At 42.2% G+C, this 27,877-nt stretch overlaps 1 protein-coding gene across 2 annotated transcripts in view; it reads right to left on the minus strand.

The window, feature by feature from the left end:
• Positions 1 to 27,877, minus strand: part of AMPH (amphiphysin) — a gene marked incomplete in the record, with an annotated part of 178,825 nt that overhangs the window by 78,301 nt on the left and 72,647 nt on the right. For both annotated transcript variants that reach the window (XM_034761228.1, XM_034761230.1), the window contains 2 exon segments: positions 3,759 to 3,813; positions 26,541 to 26,621. In XM_034761228.1, coding sequence (XP_034617119.1) covers positions 3,759 to 3,813; positions 26,541 to 26,621 — 136 coding nt within the window.

The raw sequence follows: 27,877 nt of genomic DNA on the forward strand, positions 1-27,877 counted from the left end.
AGGTTGAATAGATGCAGCGAAATGTAGCCACAATGATACAGAAATGCAGGCGAGGTGTAGCATTCTCTTATTAGCATCTCATAAAATCAAATATTCTACACTTATTTAACACAATTACCTTATTCCTTCCAATGGTCACCAGAAAAGAGCAAGAGCCATAGAGGGACAAGAAGGGCCTGGATAGGCCAAAGCCAAGAGATTTAGGAAGCACCACAGAGCTCAGGGAGGAGCATGAATGCTGTAGAAACTCTTTTCTTTTAGGAATGTGCATTATTAAAATTCAGAAATGATCTTTTTCTTTACATTAAAATGAATGAACAAAAAATGGTCAAAGAAGGGTCATTTGACTACACATTGTTTGAAGCATGCAATGATCTACTACGGCTTTTCCACATTTAACTTCTAGAATCCTGTGATTCTAATGTCATGGAGTAAAATTAAGTTCATACCATGGCAGCTTTCTGCCAAATAAGAGAGAAAATCCTTTTAATTAGAGATTAAATGTTTCAGTTTGTCCACTTCCTCAGACTCAGATGCTGTTCTGCTGTACTTATATCTTTGAAAATAGCTACCAGTGTAATCTGTTCTGATAAGGGTATCAGCCGTCTCATCAAAAATGTATCCATAATTAAAGAGCAGCAATTGATGCAGGCTCTGTAATTCTGCTCAGAATTTCAAACTTCTGTTTCTGCCTACCACATCAACTAACAGTATTTCCTGACTATAGAAACACATCTAAATATGACTAATTATTAATTATTATTTATTGCTATTACTGTAGTACCTAGGAACCTCAGTCATGAACCAAAATCCCATTGTGCTAGGCACTGTGAAAACAGAACAAAAAGACAGTCCCTTCTCCAAATATACCAAGTCACTGTATACATTCTCTCTGTTAATATGGTTAGAAAGTGCTGACTCTCATCTCCTATGTATAAGTCCCCAATTGTTTGTTGTTGTTATTATTTATTTGTTGAACTCCAACAATGTGCTCAGCACAGTAAAATACACAAAATGAAGACAGTCCCTGCCTTGAAGAACTAACAATTCAAGAACTGTTGCCATACTGTTCAGTAAGTGCAATTGTGATAAAGTAGCAGAATTTCCATATGCCTCAAATGTCAGTGTTACAAGATAATATTATCATTTTACAGTGGAGGCACTGACCAGTTCAAGAACTATACACTGATCTGTTATTTGCTTTGCAGTGAACACTCTCAACTCATACTTGTGTGGGCTGGAATGCTGCAGTTTCAACTAATGCAAATTTTGGCATTAGGTTGAAGAATGTTCAGCAGTTTCCTCATCACTGATGTGACTGGACAATCTTCTGCTGCTTTTTCTAGGAGCTCATCTAAACCTTTCGGCACAGCTACAAACATAGGGCAACATAGACCTCTACAGCCCTTGGAGGAGTACCAGGGCACAGGTGTCTCTCTGAAGTACAATTCCTATGGCACTCCCCGTTCTCTGCGGATGGGGGAGCGTACTGCATCGGGGGGGGGGGGAAGGGAGGGGATTACTCCTGACTGACTACACCTTGTACTCAGTTGCTCGCTTTTGGGTGAGCAGTCCCTGTTCCCCACCCACACCCAGAATAAGCTCCACATATAGCTCAGTGGTCTGAGCATTGGCCTGCTAAACCCAGGGCCTTGAGTTCAATCCTTGAGGGGGCCATTTAGGGATCGGGGGCAAAAATCTGTCTGGGGATGGGTCCTGCTTTGAGCAGAGGGTTGGACTAGATGACCTCCTGAGATCCCTTCCGACCCTGATATTCTATGAAGTGCTGTATGGCCGCACAAGGGGAGAAGGGATTATTGCCCTGTGTGGCCATGCAGAACGCAGGCACAATTTAGCACAGTGTAAATATGGGGTGTTGTTACCTTTATGAAATGTTTATTGTTTGCATAATCTTAGTATAGTACATTTACAGCAATTCCTCATTACATATTCAATATCACTGTCCCTTGTGTTTTTAACAAAAGCTGCTATATGTCTGCCTTGGCAAAAAAAGATCATTTTGTGCTAAATATGATTCCCAACAAGGATGCCATTTGACACTAGTTGCGATTATGTTATTTTTCTTGAGATGATCACTGGGAAGGTACTGAGCCACCAAACTTATTTCATTCATCATATTAGTAATAAACTGAGTTCAAGAGATTTTCAAATGTAGACAACAAGCAACGTTACGAGAAACGATCAAAGAGATCAGCATTACCGATAAAGCGAATCAAGAACTTTCACATAAAGTAAAAGTAAAATCGGTGCAAAGGGTAGTCTTCGTTAAATAATGAAGTAAGTAAAGGATGTTAAGGGGCAAAACATTAAAAAATAATTAGAGATGAAGAGGAGGATTGTTGTCACCAGCACAGAAATCCAAGCACCATGAAAATAATCATCCTACATTGAGGAGAGATGATCTGGCTAACAAGCAGCCACATCATAATTTCTTTCACTAAATATATGGCTGGTAATGCTAGGGGTCTGAGTTATGATGATACAATACTAGCACCAGGCATTGCCAAAAAAAAAAAAAAAAAGGAATTCATATTCCTTCCAACTAAAATAGCTTGTTCTGATCTAGATACCAAGGAACGTCACATGCCCGTTATATGAATTTTTTGTACAGTGCCTTGCACAATTATACAAACAATAAATGGTAAACAACAACTTGAGCCATTCTGTTTACGCCCGTATTGTGATTCTCATCAACAAGAATTTTCTAGAATATCCATGTCCTCTGAAACTTTGTTATGACTTGCAGTAACTGCAACAAGAAATCCTTTGGGCACTGTAGCTAGCTGGTCCATGTTAGAGCATCTTGGGGATGGGGCTGGATAAAGAATCAGGAAAATATTATCTTCTCTCTAACGGCCTCCTTCTTTTGCTATCTCCAGAGAATCAGGCCCCAAATACCTTCAAAGGTTTTATAGAAGAGGCAATTACAAAAGAGAAACCTCTCTGCAGGGAGTAACTGTGTTCAGTGGGTTGGATTTACATATCCATTAGGATTTAAACAACTCTGCTTTATCCCCGATGTTTGGCTGATGTGCAGTGAACTTCTGTGGAGAGCATAGAAAACAACTCAGGTCTGGGTTTGATCCCAAAAGAAGAAATTATTTTTTCTTTGGTAGATGAAAGGTAATATATTATGGACCCGACAGTCAGAAAGGTGTGATAAACTTCAATGCAAAGACTTAGAGCCTGAGTCAGACTGATCAGGAGTGAGAGGAAGTGATCCACTGAGCAGAAAGGTCTTCAGGCATTATGGCTGAAAAGGTCAAGTGCAGTGTTCACAAGTGGTAGCGTGTTCACCAGTGGCTTCTATTGGGGCATAATATTTTCTGGACACTATCATTTGTGAAGGTGAATAACAGAATGCAAGCTCTGGTTTTTGCCTGTTCTGCGTGCTCAAATGGGAGCTTGTGCACATGAAATACAACACTTGTCTGCATAAGGAATAGCACGGAAAAATGTGTGTGCAAGGCTGCACGCATGTAATGAGGGGTCACACATTTTGAAATTCAGAGCTTAGACCACAGTGCCTTTGCAAGATACCAAATCAGAAATGAGGCACCATGATGAGAAAAATGATCTCTCTCACTTGACCTTGTCTGTTGGGCAAGCCACACAACTACACTCTGATTCCCCATTGTGTATTTAAAATTATTTCAAAACAGCCGATTTGTTTGGGCATCTTTTTACAAAAACTATTAAAAAAATAAATACAAATATTAAGCCTGTTAAAAAGTTACCTTTGATGGCAGCTAAATATCCTCGTAGCTCTCTCTGGAGCCTGGAACCTTCTGCCTGAAAAAAAGAAAGACATGAAAATAGAGGTTGTATCTCTAGAATGTAGCTGAGCAAAACAAAGTACCTCCAGAATGGGCATTTTCCACCAGTGTCTCATGTGCTTTAACATACATCCATATAACAGTCATTTAAAATAACTGAAAGTGCCTCTACAGCTTAATTAGCAATAAAAACCAATTTCAGAAAATATCCATCAGATCATGCCACATTATGACTCATTCTAAACATTACATACACCTTCTTTGTGCGTGTGTGTACATGTACAAACACAGATACACACATGCAGATGTTGGCTCGTATAAATCTTATGCACCACTTAAACTATCATTTGATGTTTTAGTTGGAGCACAGTCCTTGTGCTGGCCCTCCACACAGGGAAGAATTCCAATTAGCAAGAGAGTCATGTATTTCAAAGTCAGGGCCTGATTAACATGTATGATATCTTTTCCCTAACAATGATGAACATGTAATTAATTAAAATCCAGAATCCCCACCTGCTATAGAAGTCAATGGAACTGCGCCAATTTATACAGTTGCAGATCTGGCCCCAACTGTAAAGCTAATAATAGTTTGGCAAAGGGATTTCAAAAATAATTTAGAAGTTTTTTATTGGTGTCAAAGCTCCTTCCCCACTCTGAACTTTAGGGTATAGATGTGGGTGCCTGCATGAAAACTTCTAAGCTTAACTACCAGCTTAGATCTGGTCCACTGCCACCACTCCCAATGTGCTAATTCCCTTCCCTGGGTAGCCTTGAAAGACTCTTCACCAATTCCCTAGTGAATACAGATCCAAACCCCTTGGATCTTAAAACAAGGAGAAATTAACCATCCCCCCTCCTCTCTCCCACCAACTCCAGGTGGATCAAGATCCAATCCCCTTGGATCTAAAAACAAGGAAAATCAATCAGGTTCTTAAAAAGAAGGCTTTTAATTAAAGAAAAGGGTAAAAATCATCTCTGTAAAATCAGGATGGAAAATAACTTTACAGGGTAATCAAACTTAAAGAGCCCAGAGGAACCCCCCTCTAGCCTTAGGTTCAAAGTTACAGCAAACAGAAGTAAACACCCTAGTAAAAGGTACATTTACAAGTTGAGAAAATAAAGATAAAACTAACACGCCTTGCCTGGCTGTTTACTTACAAGTTTGAAATATGAGAGACTTGTTCAGAAAGATTTGGAGAGCATGGACTGATGTCTGGTCCCTCTTAGTCCCAAGAGCGAACAACCACCAAAACAAAGAGCACAAACAAAAGCCTTCCCCGCCCACCAAGATTTGAAAGTATCTTGTCTCCTTATTGGTCCTTTGGGTCAGGTGTCAGCCAGGTTACCTGAGCTTCTTAACCCTTTACAGGTAAAAGGATTTTGGAGTCTCTGGCCAGGAGGGATTTTATAGTACTGTACACAGGGGGGCTGTTACCCTTCCCTTTATAGTTATGACAATTGGCTATTGTAAAAAATAAAGTCATTTTACCCTTTAAATTATTTCTAAAGGTCTTCTCAACCCTTATTGCACTATTAGCAATTTTTCAGAAAATTGCTGCCATAATGGCACTAAATAACCGCTGAAATGTTACTGTAAACTTAATATCGTTCCAAAAGGATAAAGCAATCTTAAGAAAAATACTTTGGCAATAAAATCCTACAGTCTGCTCTGAAATCTTAACGGTTTCCTTTGTAAGTACATCAAAGGGATCTTTCTTCATCTATTATCAATATCCTTTGAGAATCCCAAAGATCATATGTAAGAATACTGATTGGTGTACTTTAGCTGTGATTGTAACACAGTTCATGCTTCACACTTTAGAGGAGTATTTACAAAAAAGAAAATCTGTCATATTTTAGTGCCCTTAAGCATACTTTAGATCCAAAAAGCTGTTCTTTAGGATACTTTTCATATTCTGCAGAATTAGGAAAATCTTAGATGTATATTACTGCCTAATATCCTTTAAATAGTTCTTTTGAAGCTATTGTTTAAGAATATTAGCTTGTTGTCATATTTTCTCATGTATGTCCGAGCTCTGCCTAACTGAAGCATCAGTTGTGTGTTCTGAGCTTTAATCATGTTTTTAATATGAAAGTTAGGCACCTCTCTTGGGAGCCATCTGAACGTTCTAGGGGGTGGGGGTGGATCTCAGCTGGTGTACACTGAAGTCAGTGGAGCTATGACACATCAAACCCGTTGAGGATCTGCCCTTAGGTGCCTAAAGTGCTCAGGTAAGGGGCGCATAAATGGCTGGGATAGGTATCTCTTGTGATTTTGCCAGATTAGATGAATACACAATTTAAATGGTTTAATACAAATTATCCTCACTGAAAAAGGTAATACACCTAGGAGTATTACATTGATTTATGTCCTTTTGAAATGAATGTACTGTTGGAGTGCGAGCTATGTAGATTAAAGTTGTTTGTTTTCTGCAGAACTGGGCACTATGGGTGGCTGCAAAAGCACAATTTTCCATGCTGCCTGTAGATTGAAACTGGTGGGGAAGTTGTCATCACAGTATCAAGGAGGAGTAGGAGTTCTGGACCATACTACTTACCCAAGCCAGGGAGAAGAGGGGATTTTGTTCTCTGCTTTTAGCAGAGAAAGAGGAGCTGTGCGCTCTCTCTGATTTCACCCCACTACCAAGTCTCAACCAGTTCTGGAAGGACGACCCGTCTGGTGAGAGGATAATTCAGTTCCCATTCATGGTTTCCTTGCTGAGACAGTTAGCATGGGTTCTAGTCCAATTGTAATGGTGGGATTTTGGATGTAGAGACACGTCTACTATGAACTAGATTAAATCCACCATCTCGTATCGCAAACAGACAGTTAGATTGTAAAGACTTTCGGTCATTCATTAACTTGATGGATTTGACTCAGTGACTGGAAGGTTCCATAGCCTGTTACCAATCCTCTGAGCTATCCAGGTCCCATTTTAAGTACGTCTATGTACTGTTCAGAGGTAAACTACAGAATTGTATATGATGTGCTACCACAGTTGTAGAATAACAAGCACGCAACAAAAGGTGCGGTAGTGACACAAGTTATTCAGGAAATAGTTTCCAATTCCAATTCCACATACTATTTTAGGGTAACATCACAAAAACTATGTAATATTTTATGGCCAATCAGTAAATGTCATGAGTTGCCAGTGACCACTAGACATACAGACATATGAAAAAAGGTCATATGATCATATCGACTGCTAGCATTATCCTTCTGTATGAACAGTCAAAACTTAAAATGTGCAGCTCCCTCAATCTGCACTATTTTAGGACTCAAGTCACTGACGTATCTAAGCAACACAGAACTCCACCAGCAAATATTCTATGAGACACAGCCAGTTCCAACTTTCATTAACATCAATAGCAAAAGGCCCACAGACTTCAATGACAGGAGAATTAGGCCTTAGTAGACAAAAAGGCAAATTTGCTTCAGAAATCCTCTGCCCTGTCAATTTTACAACGTAGCTATCGGTGAAGATATTTGATCAGCTAACAAACTGTTTTTTCACATAGTGAAATCAATGCACTCCTCTCTTGTCCCCACTATCCTGAAAGGATCCTGCACCCTTTGTCCTGTGGGCAATAAGAACAAAGAGAAATGCTTTGGCATATTGTTTTTCAATTTTGACCACATCTCATATTTTTCCCCTCTGTTCTTTGAATGCTCCCATAGTCTTGTCTTACAATTTTAAAGGGTTTTCTTTTCTATTCTTCCAGGTTACGCTTATGGTGCTAGAAGCCGTGGAACACTGCAACACCTCACATCAGACATGAAACTGACATTTAAACCATGCATTTAAGGATGAAGTCTAGTGAAAGAAAAATACAACTATGGTGAAAGAAAAAAAACCCACTACATCTTACTGTTGTAATGAATATGCTATGACGGATATATGCAGAGGATTCCCCTTCCTTTCTGGGCCATCACACTAAAGCATTTGCTAGCTCTGAAATCATTGTTGCATGGATTTGCATTAAGACAATCAGTCTATCAACTTAGTTAATTGAGATGTAGCTTCCTGAAGGAAAATAAAAGGCATGTACCAGTCTGCTGCTGTACTCATCTGTAAAGAGTGCACCTAAAAGAGATTTTAAAATCAAATCATGTCCTATTTATTCGCAAATACTGATGCCTATTTTATCATCATTGTATACAATAAAAACATGACAGCAAACAGAATAATAGTTTTATAATACATAAAAACAGAAACAAAACCTCAAAAAGGATAGCAGAATCCTCACAATCCAGCTATTTGATGTCAATGAGAATGTTACCATTAGGGCCCACATTGTCAAAATCGATACCATTAGGCCACACATTGTCAAAGTTAATATATATATGTTCACAATACTCTCATAGGCAAATCTCATTAGATTGCACATACCAGTGATATGGGATGCTCCACATTCAAAATAATACCATTTGACCTATCCCTTACTAAAAAATAAAACAAAACTCTACTGTGATGTCCAAAACAGTAACTTACAATGGTGTTTTGGACAATTATTGTATAAAAATCATTGGTCTTATGGTCACACATCACCTTCTTCTCTTTTATTCACCAACCCTGGTGTCCTATTTTATAAGCAACAATATCCTGTGGTCAACAAAGGCATGAGCACCCCAGAGCAGGGGTCAAGCACAGACAAAATGTTGAGGGAAGCCAGGAAAATCCTTGACGACTGTTAAGGAGCCCCTAGCCCTCCATAGCCATGGGGCTCCAGGGTCCCTTACACCAGTAATACACCCTTTTAATGAAAAATATAAATATGGTACAGTAGGTAGGCATATTTTGAATCATAGATTAAAACACTAAGGGCCAAATTTAGTCACATGAGGAACAAAATTGGTGTAAGACTCTAGAAACTTTTCTAGATGTGGAGGAAGAAAATTAGAAGTGGAGCTGCAACTGGAAGGTTCTGCCATCAGACACATTAGAAATGCCTTCCCCCCACACACACATTTAGAATGTGAATGCCACCCCTTCGTGAATTTAGGAAAATTCCTTAGTATCAGCTTATGAAACTGTTACAAAGCATCATTGGTTCACACTTTCTCTGAACTAGAAAGATTGGGACATGATTTGCTTAATCATTTCATTTACAAGACGCAGCTACAATGCAATTTATGTAGCGAGGCTGAAATATCACGTACTTAATATCTGAAAGAAATAAATCACTTTCACTGAACTTAATGAGAGTCAAGAGCATTGTCTACCACCTGATTGCCACAGGTGCAGATTACTTGTTAAACTGTGAGGCAGAATTACAAAAGGGTTAATCATTTATGTAACCCTAAGCCTAACAGAATGTTGTCATTTTATAACTAAATATGTCTGGTACAACAGTTCAAATTAAAGCATTTCCTTTATCAGTCGGCTGACATGCTTTATTGAAATATGCAGTTATTAGTCTTAGCAAAAAAAACTATGCTGTCATCAAGAGTTCTAATTTGCATACATTTTAGATGGGGACTGACATTCTTTAGAGACATCAAAGTATGAATTTAAAGAACTGTTAACACCAGGAAAAGCTTGAAAAATATGAAGGACCAAATCCTACCCATTGGTATGCCCGGTAAGAGGAGGTTACTCACCCTGTGCAGTAACTGACGTTCTTCGAGATGAGTGTCCCTGTGGGTGCTCCACTACAGGTGTTGGTGCGTCCCTGCGCCTTCGCCCGGAGATTTTTGCAGCAGTACTCATAGCGGCCACGCATGCTCAGAATCTGCCCCCCGCTGTGACTCTAGGGTAATAGAACGCATGCGTGGCCGGTCTCCTCAGTTCCTTCTCTACCACGGAGGCCCCCCAACTCCGAAGTAGAGGGGAGGAGGGTGGGTAGTGGAGCACCCACAGGGACACTCATCTCGAAGAACGTCAGTTACTGCACAGGGTGAGTAACCTCCTCTTCTTCTTCGAGAGATGTCCCTGTGGGTGCTCCACTACAGGTGACTTAAAAGCAGTGTATCTTAAGGAGGTAGGGACTTCGGATCTGGTAGGAAGGCCGTTGAGAGTACCGCCCTGCCCAAGCGTATGTCAGATAAAGGGCCTTGAATAAGGGCATAGTGTTTAACAAAAGTATGGTCAGATGACCAGGTGGCTGCTTTACAAATGTCAGCCAAGGGAACTTTGCGTAAGAACGCGATGGAGGCAGCCAGAGATCTAGTGGAGTGTGTTCTAATGCCATCTGGAGGTGCAACCCCTTTCATCTGATAGCACAGCCGGATACACTGGGAGATCCAGTTCGAGAGTCTCTGGGTAGAAATAGGCATGCCCTTGGAGCGCTCTGCAACAGAGACAAAAAGTCTCGAGGAGGTTCTAAAGGGTTTGGTTCTATCCAAATAGAATGACAAGGCTCTGCGAACATCTAGTGTATGCATTGAGGCTTCAAAGGAGTTTGCATGTGGTTTCGGAAAAAAAGTCGGGAGGTGTATGGGTTCATTAATATGGAATGATGAGTGTACCTTTGGAAGAAATTTGGGGTGCAATCTGAGGGTAACCTTGTCTTTAAAAAATATCGTATATGGTGGATGAGCCATGAGAGCTGCTATTTCTCCTGCCCGTCTGGCAGAAGTAATTGCCACTAGAAACGCTGTTTTCATGGAGAGGTGTAAAAGGGAGCACGTGGCTAGGGGTTCGAAGGGTTGTTGAGTTAGGGCAGACAGTACCAGATGAAGGTCCCAGGGGGTGGTCGGTTGTTTAATGTCTGGATATAAGGTTTGTAGGCCCTTGAGGAAACGCTTCGTAGTAGCGTGAGCAAAGACAGACGTATCATCAATTCTGTCGTGGAAAGTCGTAATAGCAGCTAAATGGACCCTGATGGAGCTGAAAGAAAGGCCGGATCGCTTAAGGCCCAAGAGATAGTCCAATATAAACGAAAGAGGTACCGAGGTAGGAGAAAGATGTTTGGCAGAACACCAATGTGTGAATCGTTTCCACTTTTGAAGATAGGTCTTGCGAGTAGATTGCGTTCTGCTATGTAGGAGCACCTCCTGAACTTGTTCGGAGCAATCTAATTCGCGTTGGGAGAACCACGTAGGAACCAGGCCTTGAGGTGAAGCATGGACAGGTTGGGGTGGAGAAAACGACCGTGCTGTTGAGATAGAAGGTTCGGAATAAGCGGCAGGGAGATTGGTGGTTGGATTGACATTCTGGTGAGGAAGAAACCATGGTTGTCTGGGCCACGATGGGGCAATGAGGATCACCTTGGCTCGATCCGTTCGTATTTTTATCAGAACCCTGTTGAGAACTGGTATCGGGGGAAACGCATAGAATAGGTTTCGGTGCCATGAGATCATGAATGCGTCCCCCAGGGAATGTTTGCCCAGTCCTGCTCTGGAGCAGAAATTGAGACATTTCTTGTTCTTTGCAGTTGCAAAGAGGTCTATTGTTGGGTAACCCCAGATGCTGAATACCTCGTGAATGGTTTTGTCGTCTATCTCCCACTCGTGGTCCCATGGGAAGCGTCTGCTCAGTTCGTCTGCTGTGGTGTTCATGATTCCGGGAAGATAGGCTGCTGATACCCGGATGTTGTTCGCAATGCACCAATTCCAGAGCTTCATAGCCTCTGTGCACAGCGAATGGGAACGAGCTCCGCCCTGCCTGTTTACGTAAAACATGCAAGCAATGTTGTCCGTCATTATGCGTACGTGATGATGTTTGATTAGTGGCAGGAAGTGACGGCACGCGTTGCGAATGGCTCGAAGTTCTAGTACATTTATGTGCAGGGAGGTCTCGGTTGGTGACCATAGTCCCTGTACTGTGTGATGAGACATATGTGCACCCCACCCTGTCATAGATGCATCGGTGGTCAGAATGCGTGATGGAGCCTGTTGAAGAAACGGGACTCCAGAACAAAGGTTGGAGTGGACGGTCCACCAACGTAGCGAATCTTTGACTGGAGTAGGCAGGGAGAGAGTCTTGTTCAAAGAATGCATGTTCGGTTTGTAAACTGTCGCCAGCCATGGTTGGAAGCACCTCATGTGTAGGCGTGCATTCTGGACGACAAAAGTGCACGAGGCCATGTGACCTAGTAGTTGCAGGCAGTCTCGGGCAGTTACCTGAGGGCTGTTGCGAATAGTTGTGGCCAGTTGGTTTATGGAATTGAAGCGATCGGGTGGGAGCGCTGCTAGCCCCGTCCGAGAGTCGAGGTCTGCGCCTATGAACTGCAGGTGCTGGGTGGGGCGTAATGTGGATTTGTCTCTGTTTATTTGTAGGCCGAGAGATAGAAAGCATTCGACTGTGAGCCGTGTGAACAGGAGCGCCTCGTCGAATGATGAAGCTTTGAGGAGGCAATCGTCGAGGTAAGGGAATATTACGACCCCTTGTTTCCTGAGGTAGGCAGTGACTACAGCTAGAAGTTTGGAAAAAAGCACGGGGGGCTGTAGATAGGCCGAAGGGGAGTACCCTGTATTGGAAATGTGTGGAACCAAGGGTAAATCGGAGGAAACGTCTGTGGGCCGGATGTATAGTGACATGGAAATAGGCATCTTGTAGGTCGAGGGCAGAAAGCCAGTCGCCGCGCTCCAGCGCTGGGATTATGGTAGTGAGGGTCACCATCTTGAACTTTTGCTTTTTGATGAATCTGTTGAGCCGCCTGAGATCGAGGATTGGTCGCCATCCCCCATTTTTCTTCTCCGTTAAGAAATAATGGGAGTAAAAACCCTTCCCTCTGTGTCGCTCTGGCACGATTTCTACTGCTCCCAGATGAAGGAGATGTTGCACTTCTTGGAGGAGTAGCTGCTCGTGAGAAGGGTCCCTGAAGAGGGACGGGGAGGGTGGGTGGGTGGGAGGTAAGGAGAGGAAGGGGATGACGTATCCAATTGTAACTACCTCTAAGACCCACTTGTCGGAGGTAATCTTCCTCCATTGTTGGAAAAAAGGTCGTAGGCGGTGTCCAAAGATTGGTGTGCCGGCTGAAGTGAGGGCGTTGCTTTCTAAACCCTCGACCAAGTCTTCAAATCTGCCTATTAGCTGGTGGGGGTTGAGGCGCCCCTGTAGAGTTTGGGCGACGTCGCTGGAATCTTGGTCGTGGACGTTGCGGCTGTTGCTGTTTCTGCGGTCTATGGGAAGGTTGTGTAAATGCGGGATAACGTGGCCGGTGGTATGGTTGGTATCGATATTGTCGTCTTCTTGCCGTAGGTGCCTGGAGACCTAAAGACCGGAGGGTTGTTCTGGAGTCTTTCATTGAATGAAGCACTTCATTCGTGTTAGAAGCAAAGAGTTTGTCACCGTCGAAGGGAAGATCTTCAATTGTGTTCTGAACTTCGCGAGGAAAAAAGGAAGAGGAGAGCCATGAGCCCCGTCGCATGACTATCGCTGTAGCGGTAGATCTTGCCGCTGTGTTGGCTACATCGAGGGCTGCTTGAAGAGCGGTGCGTGAAATGGCTTGGCCCTCAGAAACTATAGCTCTGAACTGTTGTTTTCTTTGTTCTGGAATGTCATCAATAAAGTCCATTAACTTATTATAGTTTTTATGGTCGTATTTTGCCAGGACTGCAGTATAATTAGCTATACGAAATTGGAGGGTGGAGGATGCATAGACCTTGCGACCAAACAGGTCCAGTCGTTTGCTATCCTTGTTAGGTGGGGCAGAACGAGAATACTGTTGTCTAGCCCTCTGGTTCGCAGCGTCTACTACCAATGAGTTTGGTGCTGGGTGAGTAAAAAGGAATTCAGAGTCCTTTGGAGAAATAAAATACTTCTTGTCTGCTTGCTTGCAGGTAGGTAGGCTTGTCGCTGGAGTCTGCCAGATGGACTTAGCGGGTTCTAAAAGGGCTGCGTTAATTGGGAGTGCCACTCTGGAGGAAGAAGGGGGCTGTAGGATGTTCGTTAGCTCATGCTGTTGTTCGGGAACCACGTCCAGGTTAATGTTTAGGTCAGTAGCAACTCTCTTAAAGAGGTCCTGGAATTTTGTATATTCATCAGAGGGAGTGGGAGGAAGGGGAAGTAATGCTTCCTCCGGTGCTAACTCCGGGTCTGTTGGACCAGGGGAAGGGCTAGGTTTATCCTGGGAACGTGGCTGTGTTGCCAGGGGTCTCGTGTCACTAGCATATGCATTAGGAGACGGCGCTGGATCAGTGTTGCGCCTGGTCGAGTGGCCACGGGGCATGTGTTCCCGAGGGTATGATGCCCATGGTGTCCAGTATTGCCATGGTGGCTGGTAGGGCATAGGTGGTGCCATCCAGGGGTTCATCCCCCAAGGGGCAGGGTCCTGAGTGTGGGATGAGGTAGTATTTCCATAGCCCTTATTGCTCTGGGTCCGGGGCTGGGAGTCATGATATGGGGAAAAAACTCCCTGTGGATCTGCTTCCTCCTCACTGGAGGAAAACTGCTCAGATCCTGACTCAGGCATTGAAAAAGAATATGCATTCATGAGCGGAGACTGCAAGGTAGGTGATACTAGAAGATCAGCTGTCTGGGTAAAATGAGTGAATGCAGCTCCTGCGGGAGATGAAAGCCGAGCCGATAGAGGCTGCTGCACAAGAGCATTCCTGCGATCGGGGCTTCTGGCTGTGATCTGTGTGTCAGAATGCCCCGCAGGCGTCGGTGCCGCGGTCTGTGCCGGGCGAGAAATGTCGGGCTGCCTCGGGTGAGGCGTGCCGTGGAATGTCGGCACCGTCTCATTTGCGGTGCCGAACGGTGCCGTCACTGAGGCAGGCAACTGGAAGCCTGATGCCTCGGCACCGGAGCCTCTCGGCGGCGCTGAAGCCTCAGGCGGCTTTTGCGCTGTTCCGGAGGAGCCTGGCTCATGGAAATTGCTGAGGCGAGGGATCACAGGCAGAGAGATCGTCGAGCTGCCTGGAGAAACTTTATGCCTCATAGTCTTGCTCGGTGAGGAAAGGTGCCCCTTCTTCATAGACTTCTTGAGCTTTTTTGAGGGGGGGGGGCTGTGTCGGGTAGCGGAGCCGGCTTCAATGCCTGGGTCTGAAACTGAAACTCCCTGTCTTTCCGTGCCCTGGAGCTGAGTTTACAGCAGTGGGCACATTTTTGGGGAATGTGAGCTTCCCCCAAACATTTTATACACTTTGAGTGCCCGTCCGATGACGGGATAGCTTCCTTACAAATAGCACAGCGCTTGAAACCGGTGGAGCCCGGCATAGCCGCGGCTGACAGGAAATTTTTTTTTTTTTTTTTTTTTTTTTTTTTTTAAGATAAACTGGGTAAGTAACTAATTTAACAGAGAAAACTGACAGAAAACTGGTTTCTAAAGGATAATTAAGGCAAAAGTGAAGGATTCTCTAATGAGTCTGCTGAGCTCCTTCTCAGGCCGGGGACGGTTGAGAAGGAACTGAGGAGACCGGCCACGCATGCGTTCTATTACCCTAGAGTCACAGCGGGGGGCAGATTCTGAGCATGCGTGGCCGCTATGAGTACTGCTGCAAAAATCTCCGGGCGAAGGCGCAGGGACGCACCAACACCTGTAGTGGAGCACCCACAGGGACATCTCTCGAAGAAGAACTCAATAGGAGGTATATGTGCATATCAAATGGCAAAAATTTACACCAACCCTGTTTTTAATATCATTTTCTATCTCTATCTATCTAGGCTTGTGGATGGTTCCCATCACTGTGGTATCTGACTGCCTCCCCAAATTAGAAAGTGCACTCAACGATATATTCTTCTGTTTTTCTCTTTTTCCACCAGCCAGCAGAGCTTGGGATTCTTTTATTTTTCTTTGGTGATGTTACTCTGAGAAGTCTAGGTTGAAAGAGGTAGGTTTTGAATGATAGAATCAGAGAGTTTAAGGCCAAAAGGGATCACCAGATGATCCAGTATGATCTCCTGTGTATCACAGACCTCCAATACCACCCAGCATCTGCACACTGAACCCATCAACTGAAATTAGAGCATTGGGAGATGAAGCTATTGTGTGCCATAAGCACACCAATGCCCAAGCCCCACAATGGCAGGCAAATGATTAAGCAAGAGATATCCAACTGATCCTGGCAAGCAACCTGCGCCCCAGGCTGGAGACAAAGGAGAAAACCTGGCAAAGTCACTGCCAATCTGACACAGGAGAAAATTCCTTCCTGATCCCACATATGGCAATCAGTTAGACCCTGAGCATGTGATGAAGAACTAGCCAGAGTGCCAACTCACCCTGTCCAGTGTCCCATCTCCAGTTTGGCCATTTCTGATGCTTCAGAGGAAGACAAAAAAAAAACAACAACCCAAAACAGAACCCACAACAACCCACAGCAGAATAGGGGGGGGGGGGGAGGGGTATAAGATTTTAGAAACATAAGATATAAACTGGAAGGGACCTTCCAGGGCTGTTGAGCTCAGTCCTCCCTCCCCACAGGCAACCCCATCATACAATCATAAATTTGTCAAGCTCTCTCTTAAAACTAATTAAGTTGTTTGCCCCCACAACTCCTACTAGGAGGCTGTTCCAGAACCTCACTCCTCTGATGACTGGAAACCTTCCTTTATTTGTGGTCAGTTTGTATCCAGTTGCTCTTGTGCCAACATCATCTTTTAGCTTAAATAGCTCTTCTTCCTCCTTAGTATTTACCCCCTCCCCCCCGATATATACACAGAGATCAATCATAGCCCCGCTCAGCCTTGATTTTACTAGGCTAAATAAAATGAACTCTTTTAGTCTCCTCTCATAAAATAGGCTCTCCATTCCCCTGATAATCCTAGTAGATCTTCTTTGTATACCTGTTCCACTTTGAATTTCTTGAACATGGGTGAACAGAATTGTATACAGTATACCAAATGAGATCTTACCAGTACCTCGTTCAATGGCATTAATACTTCTCTATCTGAACTTGAAATACCTCACACAATCCATCCCAGGATAACATTTGCCTTTTTGGTAATCACATCATATTAGTGAGTCATAGCGATCCTGTGATTAACCAACATACCCAGGTCTCTTTCCTCTTCTGTTGCTTTTATATGAATGGGAAAAGTGTGGTGCTTTACAGTGTAACAATCTGTGATTAGTGTAATGAAAGAAGTGACAAACTCAGGCATCTAGAGGACAGGATGAGCTGATACAGAGAGAGCTTTTGTTCAAACACAAATACATGGGATAATTAACCAAAGATAGATAGATAGATAGATAGATAGATAGATAGATAGATAGATAGATAGATAGATAGATAGATAGATAGATAGATAGATAGATAGATAAAACACACCTCCTCTTGACAATGTAGAAAAGGCGCAAATGCATTAGTACATCTTAGATTATGAAACAGGTTTTCCTTGATTTGTCCTGATAGAAGTTAACCACGGAAGTCAATTTTTTCACATCTTATGTTTACTGCTTACCATACACTGTTCCATTCAGGATATTCTACTCCTGGTATTTTTTGGTCTCTAACATCTATACCTTTTTCCTGTTTTCTAATGGAGATAACTATAGGTCTGAGCCTTCATTATTTGTATACCTCAATCTTATACTGGAGTCAAAGAAAATGTTGGGTATGCGAGGAGGATCAGACTCTGAAGTGTGTACCTGAATATAATCTATATCTACATGCAGTGCTATATACATCTATACTTTCTATAACTGCACTTTGCCTTTGTCTGTATCTATACTTATATCCTACCTATATCTGTACCTATATGCATTTATGATCTATATCTAAATGCTGTGTGTTAGTGGGCTTCTTAACAAATGTACTTTTTATGCTCATTTGCTTTAATATTTTTTTAAAAAATTAAGGAGTCATTGGCCCACGTTGGGAGGCAGTGTTAAAACATTCCATATCCACCAGGATAGATCTGCTGGACTGCATCCCCTCCATTTGTCAAAGCCCAGATGTTGATTAAGTCTTGTGTCTCAGTAGGCAGATACTTGAAGTGTTCCTGAAGTAACATACAACAGTATGTTTGATAAACACTGAATGATAATTTGACTTATAAAAGAAAATCACAGCAAGGTTTTGTCTTAGAGAAAGCAACTAACAAACAGTCATTAAAAAAGGCTGAGATATAACAGGTAAACACATCCAAGAAGTGTCAAGATGCAATCTAAACTAACCCTAATTTGATTAAGTTTTCCATTTTAGATTTTGTAGGAGTGAACATCTAAAAAGCCCCACCCAAACCCAACCAACTACAGTCTCATGTGAATTGTGGAATTCATTAGAGAGTAGACAGGTATCTCCTGAAAAAATAAACCTATGAAAGTACAGATTCTCCACTTTCCTGAGATCACACCTAGTTGGAAAATAGTGAGACTGATATGGGATTTAATTATACACTAGGTCACCTAGTAGTCCTGGTGAAATGCACAAACAGGGTGTATGTTTTTGAGCTTTCATAGCTCATCAGTGTGCCCATCATGATCATGCATACATTTTAGGACAAAATGATTCCCAGTGGCGAGCAGGAATGCATTCCTCCTCCTTCCCTGATGACTTGCAGTGTTTATTCCCATCCTCATTGGACTTAGCAGTCAGCATGCATCTCAGCTGTGCCACAGGCTTGCTCCAAGAAAGGTGTCTGTTAGCTGAACTGGCTCTGGGTGTAATGTTCATATGAATGCAGGGGACTTTCACTGATCACCAGTTTTGAGATTAGGGAAAAATATTCCCCACTGGAGATTAGATATTCTTTGGAGAGTCTAATTTTCTGCAGAGTATCCACTGGGAATCACTTTTGGCATCAACTCTGTTTTAGGAAAGAAGGTTCCCTGAAGGGAGATCTGTATTAACAGACAGAGATATGGGAACCCACATGAAAATTACATATTTTTCTCACAAAATACTAAGTGTCAGGAGTTCTCTGCAGTTTTATGCTGAGATTTTCAAAACTGTAAGGGAATAATACCAATTAATGGGAATTAGACTTCTAAATCACTCAGGCAGCTTTGAAAAATCTTGTTTATTGACTGGTCCCTTTTTCCATCCCAAGCCCAAGCACAGGAGTGAGTGTGAAATGGGATCTACACTCATCATGATGCAGTACAGATTTAAGATCTATATGTGGGGCACCCAGGCATTTCCACAAGAAAAAGGCTGCTGGAAAATTTCAGTTCAGATTAATTCCAGGTGACTAGAGTACATGTTGGTGCCCTCCTTCACCTTCAAACCTTTTAGTCTCTGACTGATATTGAGAAAAGGGCCACAAGGACCCTTAGTTAGCTACCAAGTGATAGTTTGTTACTGTTCATTCTCTTAATAAAAATTGTGGGCTAAGAACCAGATTCACAGCTGGTGTAAATCAGTGTAGCTACATTGCTTTTTCATCAGATGAGGATCGGACCCTAATACTTTCACCAAATGATTTGTGTGAGTGCATTTTCCTACCACAGGGTGGCAGCAACAACAAATGGTAGCATAAAGCATGTGAATGGAAACTTGGAGCTAGATCCTCTGCTGATGTAAATCATCGTAGCTCCAGTGTAGTCAATGGAACAACACTGACTTACACTAACTGAGGTTCTAACATTCCCCCCCCCCCCCCCCCCCCCCCACACACCCCGGCCCCCAAGCCCAAAGAATAGACCAACTAGGGAGCTTTCCGGGATCCCATAATATATACACCAGGCAAGAACGGCAACGGCCCCAACCTGTCCCTCATATGTATAATGTGAATTTTGTAAATCAACTCAAGGAGCAAGCTTTGCTCACTGAAGAAAAGCCTCTATTTTCTCATAATTTCATAAACCAGCAACCGGAACACTGGACATTCTACTTAATTTCCATCCTGGCAACATTTTATTTTCTAACAGTGAGTGGTGGATAGGCTATTTTTTATTTATAGCCTAATGAAATACCTGTAACTTCTGTGATGGAAAACAAAAAGCAAATGGTCTCACATACTGATGGAGCAACTGAGCAATTAAAGATAAAGATGCACAGGAGACATTAAACAGAATATTGATCTGTTATGAATTATAATGCTGGCATTATTCTGATTAGAATATACTTAGCAACAAGGGAATCGCTGTTTAACTTTGCATAATACTAGTCAGCAAGTAATAAATTCTTTCCATGAGACTGGGATCAGAAAATAAAAATAAAGTGCAAGATGCTCATGCTTGAACAATAAAGCAGAGAGAAAATTTTGTTTATTAGTACAAACTCCCACTAGAATCAGTGATATTTTTGCCTGAGAGAGGAACATGCAAATTTGACACTTCTTATTTTTACTTTAGGCTTGATTAAAAGGCTAGGCATGTTCACAGTTAGCTTGTGCAAAAAGGAAGAAATAAAGCTTCAGGAATTGATCTCTTTTAGTATACAGAAAATGTCTGTGTTCTATATGAACCTATTCACGGTACATGAGTTCTGTTTAATAGTGACAACTTCCTTGTGAGAAATTTTTCTTGTTTGCAAATCAAAAGCAAGATAAGATATGAATATGTTTTATGTATTGTTTAAAATCCAAATCTCGTTGTTCTGTGCTAAGAGATCCTGGTTCAGTTCTGGTATCTGGCTTCTTCTGATTCATAGGACTTGGAAACTATGTAAAGGCAGCCTGCTCTGTGCCTGCAAAAAATGAACTGACTCATGTTAGCCTGTAGTGATTCATCTGGCCAATTCAATAGCTGGTTTGATAAGCCCAAAAGAGGCTTCTATTCTGTAGTCCTCAGCCAAGAGGTGGATGGTGGTGGGTAAACCTGAAGGAATTCTCAGGGATCCTAAATCAGATGAAATTCCTCCATGGGGGGAAAAAAAAAAAAAGCTCAGTTCAAAGTACCTCCAGACAGACCATACAGTTGACTTTTTTGTTCAGCGACAGCTTTGTTTCATCAAGGTGCATAGCAGGTGACTAAAATTAAGCATGTGGTGATACTCACGTGGTTAAGTATCTTGCTGAATCTGAACCTGAAGAACTACTCTGTGTAGCTCAAAAGCTTATCTCTCTCACCAACAGAAGCTGCTCCAATAAAAAGATATTACCTCACCCACCTTGTCTCTCTAATGTCCTGGGACTGACAGAGCTACAACAACACTGCATACAAGAAATGGCATTGGCTAAAAATTGGATGACCCATATGTAGATTTTGATGAATGTATGTATCAATGTCAATGAGGCTGCCTAGCAGATCTCAGTACAGGGGAGACAACTTCCTTTCCTGAGTTTGTCAGTGCTCCAGAGGACTGACTTTGATGCTTAATGAAAGGAAGATTATTTCTTCCATCTATTTTGGGAATGAACGCTGTGACAGTTGCGAGAACTGCTTCTCTGAGTTAAAACTAGTATACTGGAAGTCTTCTCTGAAGAGACCCAACTTCAAAAACTCATCTGATTGGAAATAGTAGCTATTGGGACACCTATTTTAATGGGTAGAAAGTATAGTGACACCTCCAGCAGGGGTCTGGGTAGTGCTGTATGGAGCAGAATGAGGTCCCACGGCAGTTTTCTGTGAGCTTGTGAAAAAGGGTTGTTTGCCCCAAGGAAACATTTAACGTTGGGATTCCTTTTCTAGAGCATGCTGATAACAGAGACTTGGCCTTTTTGATTGGATATTCTTATACGCCCACATTAAAGTCCTCCTGGTGGAACTCAAGGCTATGTTTCATTTGTTTACCATGGTAGCTAGATAATGGACTTTGTGCCAACCAACAGAGTAAGTTATAATTTTTTTTTACTTCCTTTTATAATTTTTTTTACTTCCTTTTTGGGTCTAGGAGAGTGAAATCACTTCATCCAAGTATTCATTTTTAACCTGTCTGGTCCAGGATCAAGAACAGTTTTTTGCAACCATAGACCTCTTCCATGAGACAGAGATTTCAAAAAGTCCAGTGCTAGGTTCTTCAACCAGAAAGGCAAACAGTACATCGCTGTTCTCTCTTTCCTACTTTTATACTGTCCTGGGGAGCAGGGAAAAAGGTGGGGAGGCACAAAGCAAAGACATTGCCTAGTCTTGTGAGAGGTTATTCACTACGCAGGTCCTGACGGGTCACATTACAGCTGTTTCCAGTTGCAAAAAGATGAATCACCAGTTGATTAAATTGACTTACAATGAGTGAGGATACTTCTGGCTGCAGGTTCCACTCTGCTTAATCCAATCCTTAGTCATGTAAGAATTGGTGTTCATGTCCTCCTTTATTGGCAGTGCATACAAAGATAGGAAACTTTGCTCTGCCCAGGATAGAAGTTGATTTTCTCTCTAGGATAGGGCTGATCATGTTCTTCCTCACTTATTTACAAAAATGTCATGACCAGAATAAGTCTGTTATCCATGGAAGGAGCAGTGCTCTGAGACCTCAGTGCATAGGCTGTGGAGCAATGGGAAGACACCACAGCCTGACCACTTTGATTGGGAATGGGGGAGCTGGTCCAAAATTGTCAGGTCATAATGCCATTCACTCAAAGTTTGAGGGGATGAGTGGGTGGACTCATGTGCCTGGGGTCCAGGCTGCTGGTGGGGAGAAGTGAGGTTCCTGAGAGAGGTGGAGGGTCAGGCAGGGAATCTGTGCCGCCCCTTCTACTTTAAATAGTACTCTGTAGCTCCTACCTACTGGTGGATGCTGTGCTCTGTCTCTCGTACCCATTTCCTGGATTGAAATGATATCTAAATGAACCTTCCTCCATTATCCCCAGTTGGCCTCTGACCTAAAGATCGCTCTGCCTGGTTTGCTAATCAGTGAATCCCTTAAAAATATCTGATTCTCCGCATTCACCAGTGGAGGGAGGGGAGAATTTACAATGGGACTGTGATCTCTGCCAATGGATGTGATAGGGTGAGATGTGGAAGGAATAACACATAATACTGGACAGGTCTCCTATGCACTCTGGTTCACTGAAGCATGCCTGTGTCTGAGATCAGAATTCCCAATAGGCTCCAATAGTAATTGGATTTTTGTTTCTGTTTATGGCTTTTGTGGCCATTTTCAGTTAATATTAGTCTGAAATAAGACTTTGTACCAGATAGTATTCTTCCTCAGCCCAGCCCTTTGATTGACTTTCCTGGTACCATGTGTCTGTGTTTATTATGAATCCAACATATTCCAGAAACCATATGACTCTGTGGTTTGTTTCTCTCTCTGTACAGAGTTCTGATAAAAGATGATCCAGAAAGGGATAAAAGTGATTTTTCTTCTTCCTTAAGCCATTATTAATACTAACACAATCCTGGAAAAAACGTTAGCATTGCCAGCATGTGCAGGAGCTTAGGGTGTCATAACTGATCATAATTTTTTTTTCCAGCGGGTGAGGTGGTCTGTTGCCACCTGAGAGTTTTCATGCTCACAAAGAGGACTGAGGTGATGTCTTCCTGGAACTGGCTACCTGTGAAAGGCCAGTGTATTGAGAAGGCCATTCTTTCAGTTAACCATCTTCCCTAGTTAGAAACACTTGGTCTTCGACCATCAGAGGAGATAGCCACATTTATCTTCAGTAGTTACACTAGCTTGAATTTGGACTGATGTGCACTGAGGAACATTCTGGCCTTATAAAATGTGAGCTAAGGGTTAGACGTAAATGAATGGTGGGCCAAGAAGAGATCCCTTGCTGCCTTGCTGCTCTTTCACATCTGGGTTGCTGCCTCTCTTCTCACTCCTTGGCTAGCTGCTTGAAGGAGATGGAAGCATGGAAACAAAGCGGGCATTGGAGAATGGTGCTGTGTCCAGTGCTGTCCATCCATGGTTTATGGGGAAAATGGATGGGTAGGGCCATCAGAGGCATGGCTGCTAATGTAGGCTATAAGAACTCAGGCACAATCTTCATCTGGCTTCACTCCTCTAACACAGATAGAGGCGGGGGAGGAGGGACAGTTGCTTGCCCCTGGAGCCAGTTCTTTCCTGTTAGGGAAGGGGGGTGAGATGGCCATGCCTGGATAAGTAGGGGTATGGACTGCATTCTGCCCACAGAACTCATCAAGCTCCCCCAATGAGACACTTGATAAGGGAGGGAGAAAGTGAAACAGACCTTTCTTTTATCCTCTGGCATTTCTCAATTTAGCTCATTCGCTGAAGCCTGCAGGGGCACCAGTGGCTGCAAATACCTTAGAAGGGAAGCAAAGCTGAAGGGACAATTTCCCCAGAACTCAAATGCAGCCTTAGGGCACAGCTGGGAATCAGATGGATGCATTATTGAGCCAAGTTGCCAGTCAGAGATTTTAAGTGAAGTTTGGAATTTCCCTTAAAATGTTCTCTGACAGGGAGGTTTGGTTGAGTTGCTTTGAAAGCTGAAAAATGCTACATTCATCAGAATGGGTGTAAATTCAGATGCACAATGATAATATTTTATATCGGAACTTTGTCAACTATTTCACTGTTGATCAAAGCAAGGACAAACCAAGAGGAGGCATATTATGAAGACCTATGCAAATGGACACGCTTTTGTTTTTCCATAATCAAGCACTAGGAACCAAGCAGAGCCTATGGATACAGCTGAACCCCACTGAGGGGGAATGAAGCCCAAGGAGCCCAATCGAGCTCAGAGAGCATGCATGATCAGATTTTAAACATCTGCACTATCTACTCAAAATGGTGTCAATTTGGAACATCATTTGGGCAGGGCTTATTTTGTAGGTGGAGTTTAGAAGAGGAACGCTAGTCCTTTCCCCCTCAGTTCAACCCCTTGCACTACGTCATGGTTATGTCCTGATTTAGTGCTATCTAGATTCTGCTGTGCCCATGACTGCTCATTATTTACTGTCTGTCCACCAAAGACTGAGAAGATAAATAAAATTATCATCATCAGCTTTGTTTGCCCACTGCAAGACTTCCAGCGGGAAAATACCACTACAGCAAATTCTTCAAAAACAAATTATTTTGAGACAAAATTTTGCTGAAATAGGAGATTCCCCCCCTCCCCTGCCCTGTCATCTTCCTTCTTATTTCTCCTTCTATTACTAGAGTTATTTGGATAAAAATTACATCTTACAGGAACTTTGTTTCTTAACAGGGCCTCATTCCTCCCACCTTTGCTACAACTAAAGAGAAAATGTATACCTCTTTTTTTTTGACAGCACAATTAGTTGCCATGCAAATGGCAGTGACATTACCAAGAAATGATTATGCTCCCCACTCGATAATAAGCAGCTGCAGAAGAGGAAATAGAAAAATGTCCCATGTTAATGTAAATGTCCCTGTTAAAAATACAAGATCCTTGCATGGCCCAACAGCTCCCAACACTGCTCTCTGCTTTGGGCCCAGTGGCTCATGATACCTCCATCTCCCTCCAGGTCTCAGGAAGGTGAGTGAAGAACCACCCTCCCAGAACAGTGACTGCTACTGCCTCCCTTCCCTTGATGGAGGGATGGAGAAGTGAAGATTCACCTGGCCAAGCAATTCCTGAAGCCTCCATTGCTTAGGGAGAGGGGAGTGCAAATACTTTACTTCAGTGGCTCTCTGCACCCCTCCATTAATTGCAAGGACACTGAGCAGGAGCCCAGCTGCGGCTGGCCAGTCTGGAGCAAGTGAGGTCGGGGAGGAATGAGCAGTGTCTGTATGGGATACACACCAATGAGTGGCATGGGGAGGGACTAATTCAGGGTGGGAATTACAAACACAGACAGTCTCATGCTCCCAAAGCCCATTCTCACATGCCATACTAAAATGTGGAGGACCAACCCTGCCGCTCCCCCAGTCCTAGTTACATCTCCCATGAGTGAGTTTCTGGGCTGTAAGAGAGCGTATGAACAACCAGAGGTGATGGAGATACAAGTCAGTCCCTAACGGCTTCTCATTTAATGTGGCCATTTCACCATGTTAGCTCTTTTCTAATGGGGCTGTTTTTATAGAAAACATCTTGATACAGATGAACTTTTAAAAAAATAAATTTGTTATTTTCACTTACATGTGAAACATTTTAGATGAATAAAACAGATCTTTTGTATCCGCAAGTACATTCAACAACAGATAGAGAAATATAACTTCTTGGGCCTAAACTATTTGAGTGTGTCTTTACATGTGAGCTAAACCGCATGCAAAGGAAAGAACAGAAAGACTATGATTAAACCTCTGGAGACCTGGATTCATATTTATCTTATATAACAAATGAAATAATCTTGGTAGAATTAATCTAATTCTTAGTGGGTATTAATTCACACTAGAAATTTGTCATGGAATTCAGTATAATTAGTCACCTCTGATCAGTACAGCAAGGAGTAATGGACGTTAGAATTTAGAGTACTCTGTAAGCAGAGTAGATAATAAGGTCTTTAGGACAGAGAGTACGTACATCATATCTGTACCTACAGCACCTAGCACAATGAAGCCCCAATCTTGATTGGCTGCCTGGGCACTGTTGTGAAATTAATATTTACAATAATAATAATTATTATTAATAATAATACATCAATAAGGCAGTGCAGGAAGAATACACATTACAGTCTATACACACTATAACGTTCATGTTCAACTTCAGACTGTGGCAACTACTAAGTCTAATACAGCCAAGAAAACAAGCAAAGAAATCACACAAATATGCCTCCCCTTTGTAAAATACAACTACAGTTTTGCATTTGTAGTATTAATTTGGGTCAGATTCTATTCTCAGTTACACTGTTGTACATCCACAGTCACTCCAGTGAGTTACATGACATTGTGTTCAAGAGAGTGCCTCCAGCTTCAGAATGGTGTTGCATGAAATCAGAACCTGGCCCTTTATTACAAATGTTGGGCCCAATCCTGAAGTCCCTTTGCAAGCAAAACTTGAAGAGAGTTTTGTTTACAGGAAGACTGCTGGATGAAATCCTTGAGCTGTAAATCTTCATACAATGTGTCTGACCTGTTGCCAAAAAGCATGTTCATCACAATCAATGAATTCAAATACACCCCCATTTTTTTGTGATATACAAACCAAACAAGTAACTGACCTCTTGTCGTTTGAAGTTTTGAACATATTCTTCAAACTGTTCATCTTTTGTTTCATCAGCTTTCCCTAGCTTTTGAAGTACCTAAATTGGAAAGAAGAAAAAAAAAGAATAATTGCATTATGTCTAGTAAGGAGAATATTTAGCGTCACAATAGAACAATATCATGACTTTAACCACCTCTGTTTGCACCAGAGCTGCTGTTATGTTTTAATGGCATTTTACTTTTTAGCTGTGGTATGCACTAAAATGTATAATTTGTCTCCAAAGTACATACATGATACTACTACCTTTGCAAAAAATAAAGGAAGATTATAGACCCAAAACTCTACAACATATTGTGGGGGGGGGGGAGAATGTGTGGAGTGCTTGCTCCCTTTTTATGAAGCAATACATATTTCTGACACTGAAATAACCCAAGGGTTCAAAGAAAGAAAGAGATTTTCTGGAACCATCAGCTTCAGTCTGAGTGTGATGGAGCAAAGATAAAAATTCATAGACCTCTTCTACATCTTACGGCTTATTCTATGTTACGCTATTAACATGATCCTGATTTGTATGGCTTTTAACAAGAAATACAGAGTGAAAAACTGAAAATTACAAATAATAATTATTTTAAACTTGTACTAGAATTGGTATTTAATCCTCCCATTCATTCAAAAGTACTTATTATGAGTGTTATATATAATTGATTTGTAGCAGGGCTAGTCATGTGATAATATTTTGGAAAACCATGCGATCCTGCTATACTTTTTATCTGTTTGACTACCTACATGCACTCCATCCTTAAAATCCCTCTCCACAGCACTTATTTTAATATTCCAAACAAAAGTTTAATTCTTTCACCAAAAAGGTGGAATTTCTCCACAATTACACATATACACATACATACACCCCACACACAAGGGGTGAAATCCTGACACCATTGAAACCAATGGTAAAACTGTATTGACTTCAGTGAAGCCAAGATTTTACCTGATGTGTGTAGCTGTTGGCCCTGCCACTAAAAATCTTCCAGAGTTTCCTATATCAGAGGACAAGAACAAATGGTAGGGACAGGGCAGAAATATAAACAATTAATTAGCAACATCTCCTAGTCTGCAGAAAACAAGTACTTTATGTACCTGATCCACTCATTATCTTCTCTCTAATTTCCACTAATTATGCCTTGGACTGGTTAGAGGCCACAAAAACTGGGCAAGTAATGGAGAACAGAAGTGCAGCATGGCTGGTAATGATGATAAAGGTGAATGCAATGCATGACAGATATGACAATACCCTGCAATATCCTGACAAACCTTAAACTTAATTCAAAAAGTATTTTAGGAGTTCACTGTATT

The sequence above is a fragment of the Trachemys scripta genome, chromosome 2, assembly GCF_013100865.1.
Source record: "Trachemys scripta elegans isolate TJP31775 chromosome 2, CAS_Tse_1.0, whole genome shotgun sequence".
NCBI classification, from domain to species: domain Eukaryota; kingdom Metazoa; phylum Chordata; order Testudines; family Emydidae; genus Trachemys; species Trachemys scripta.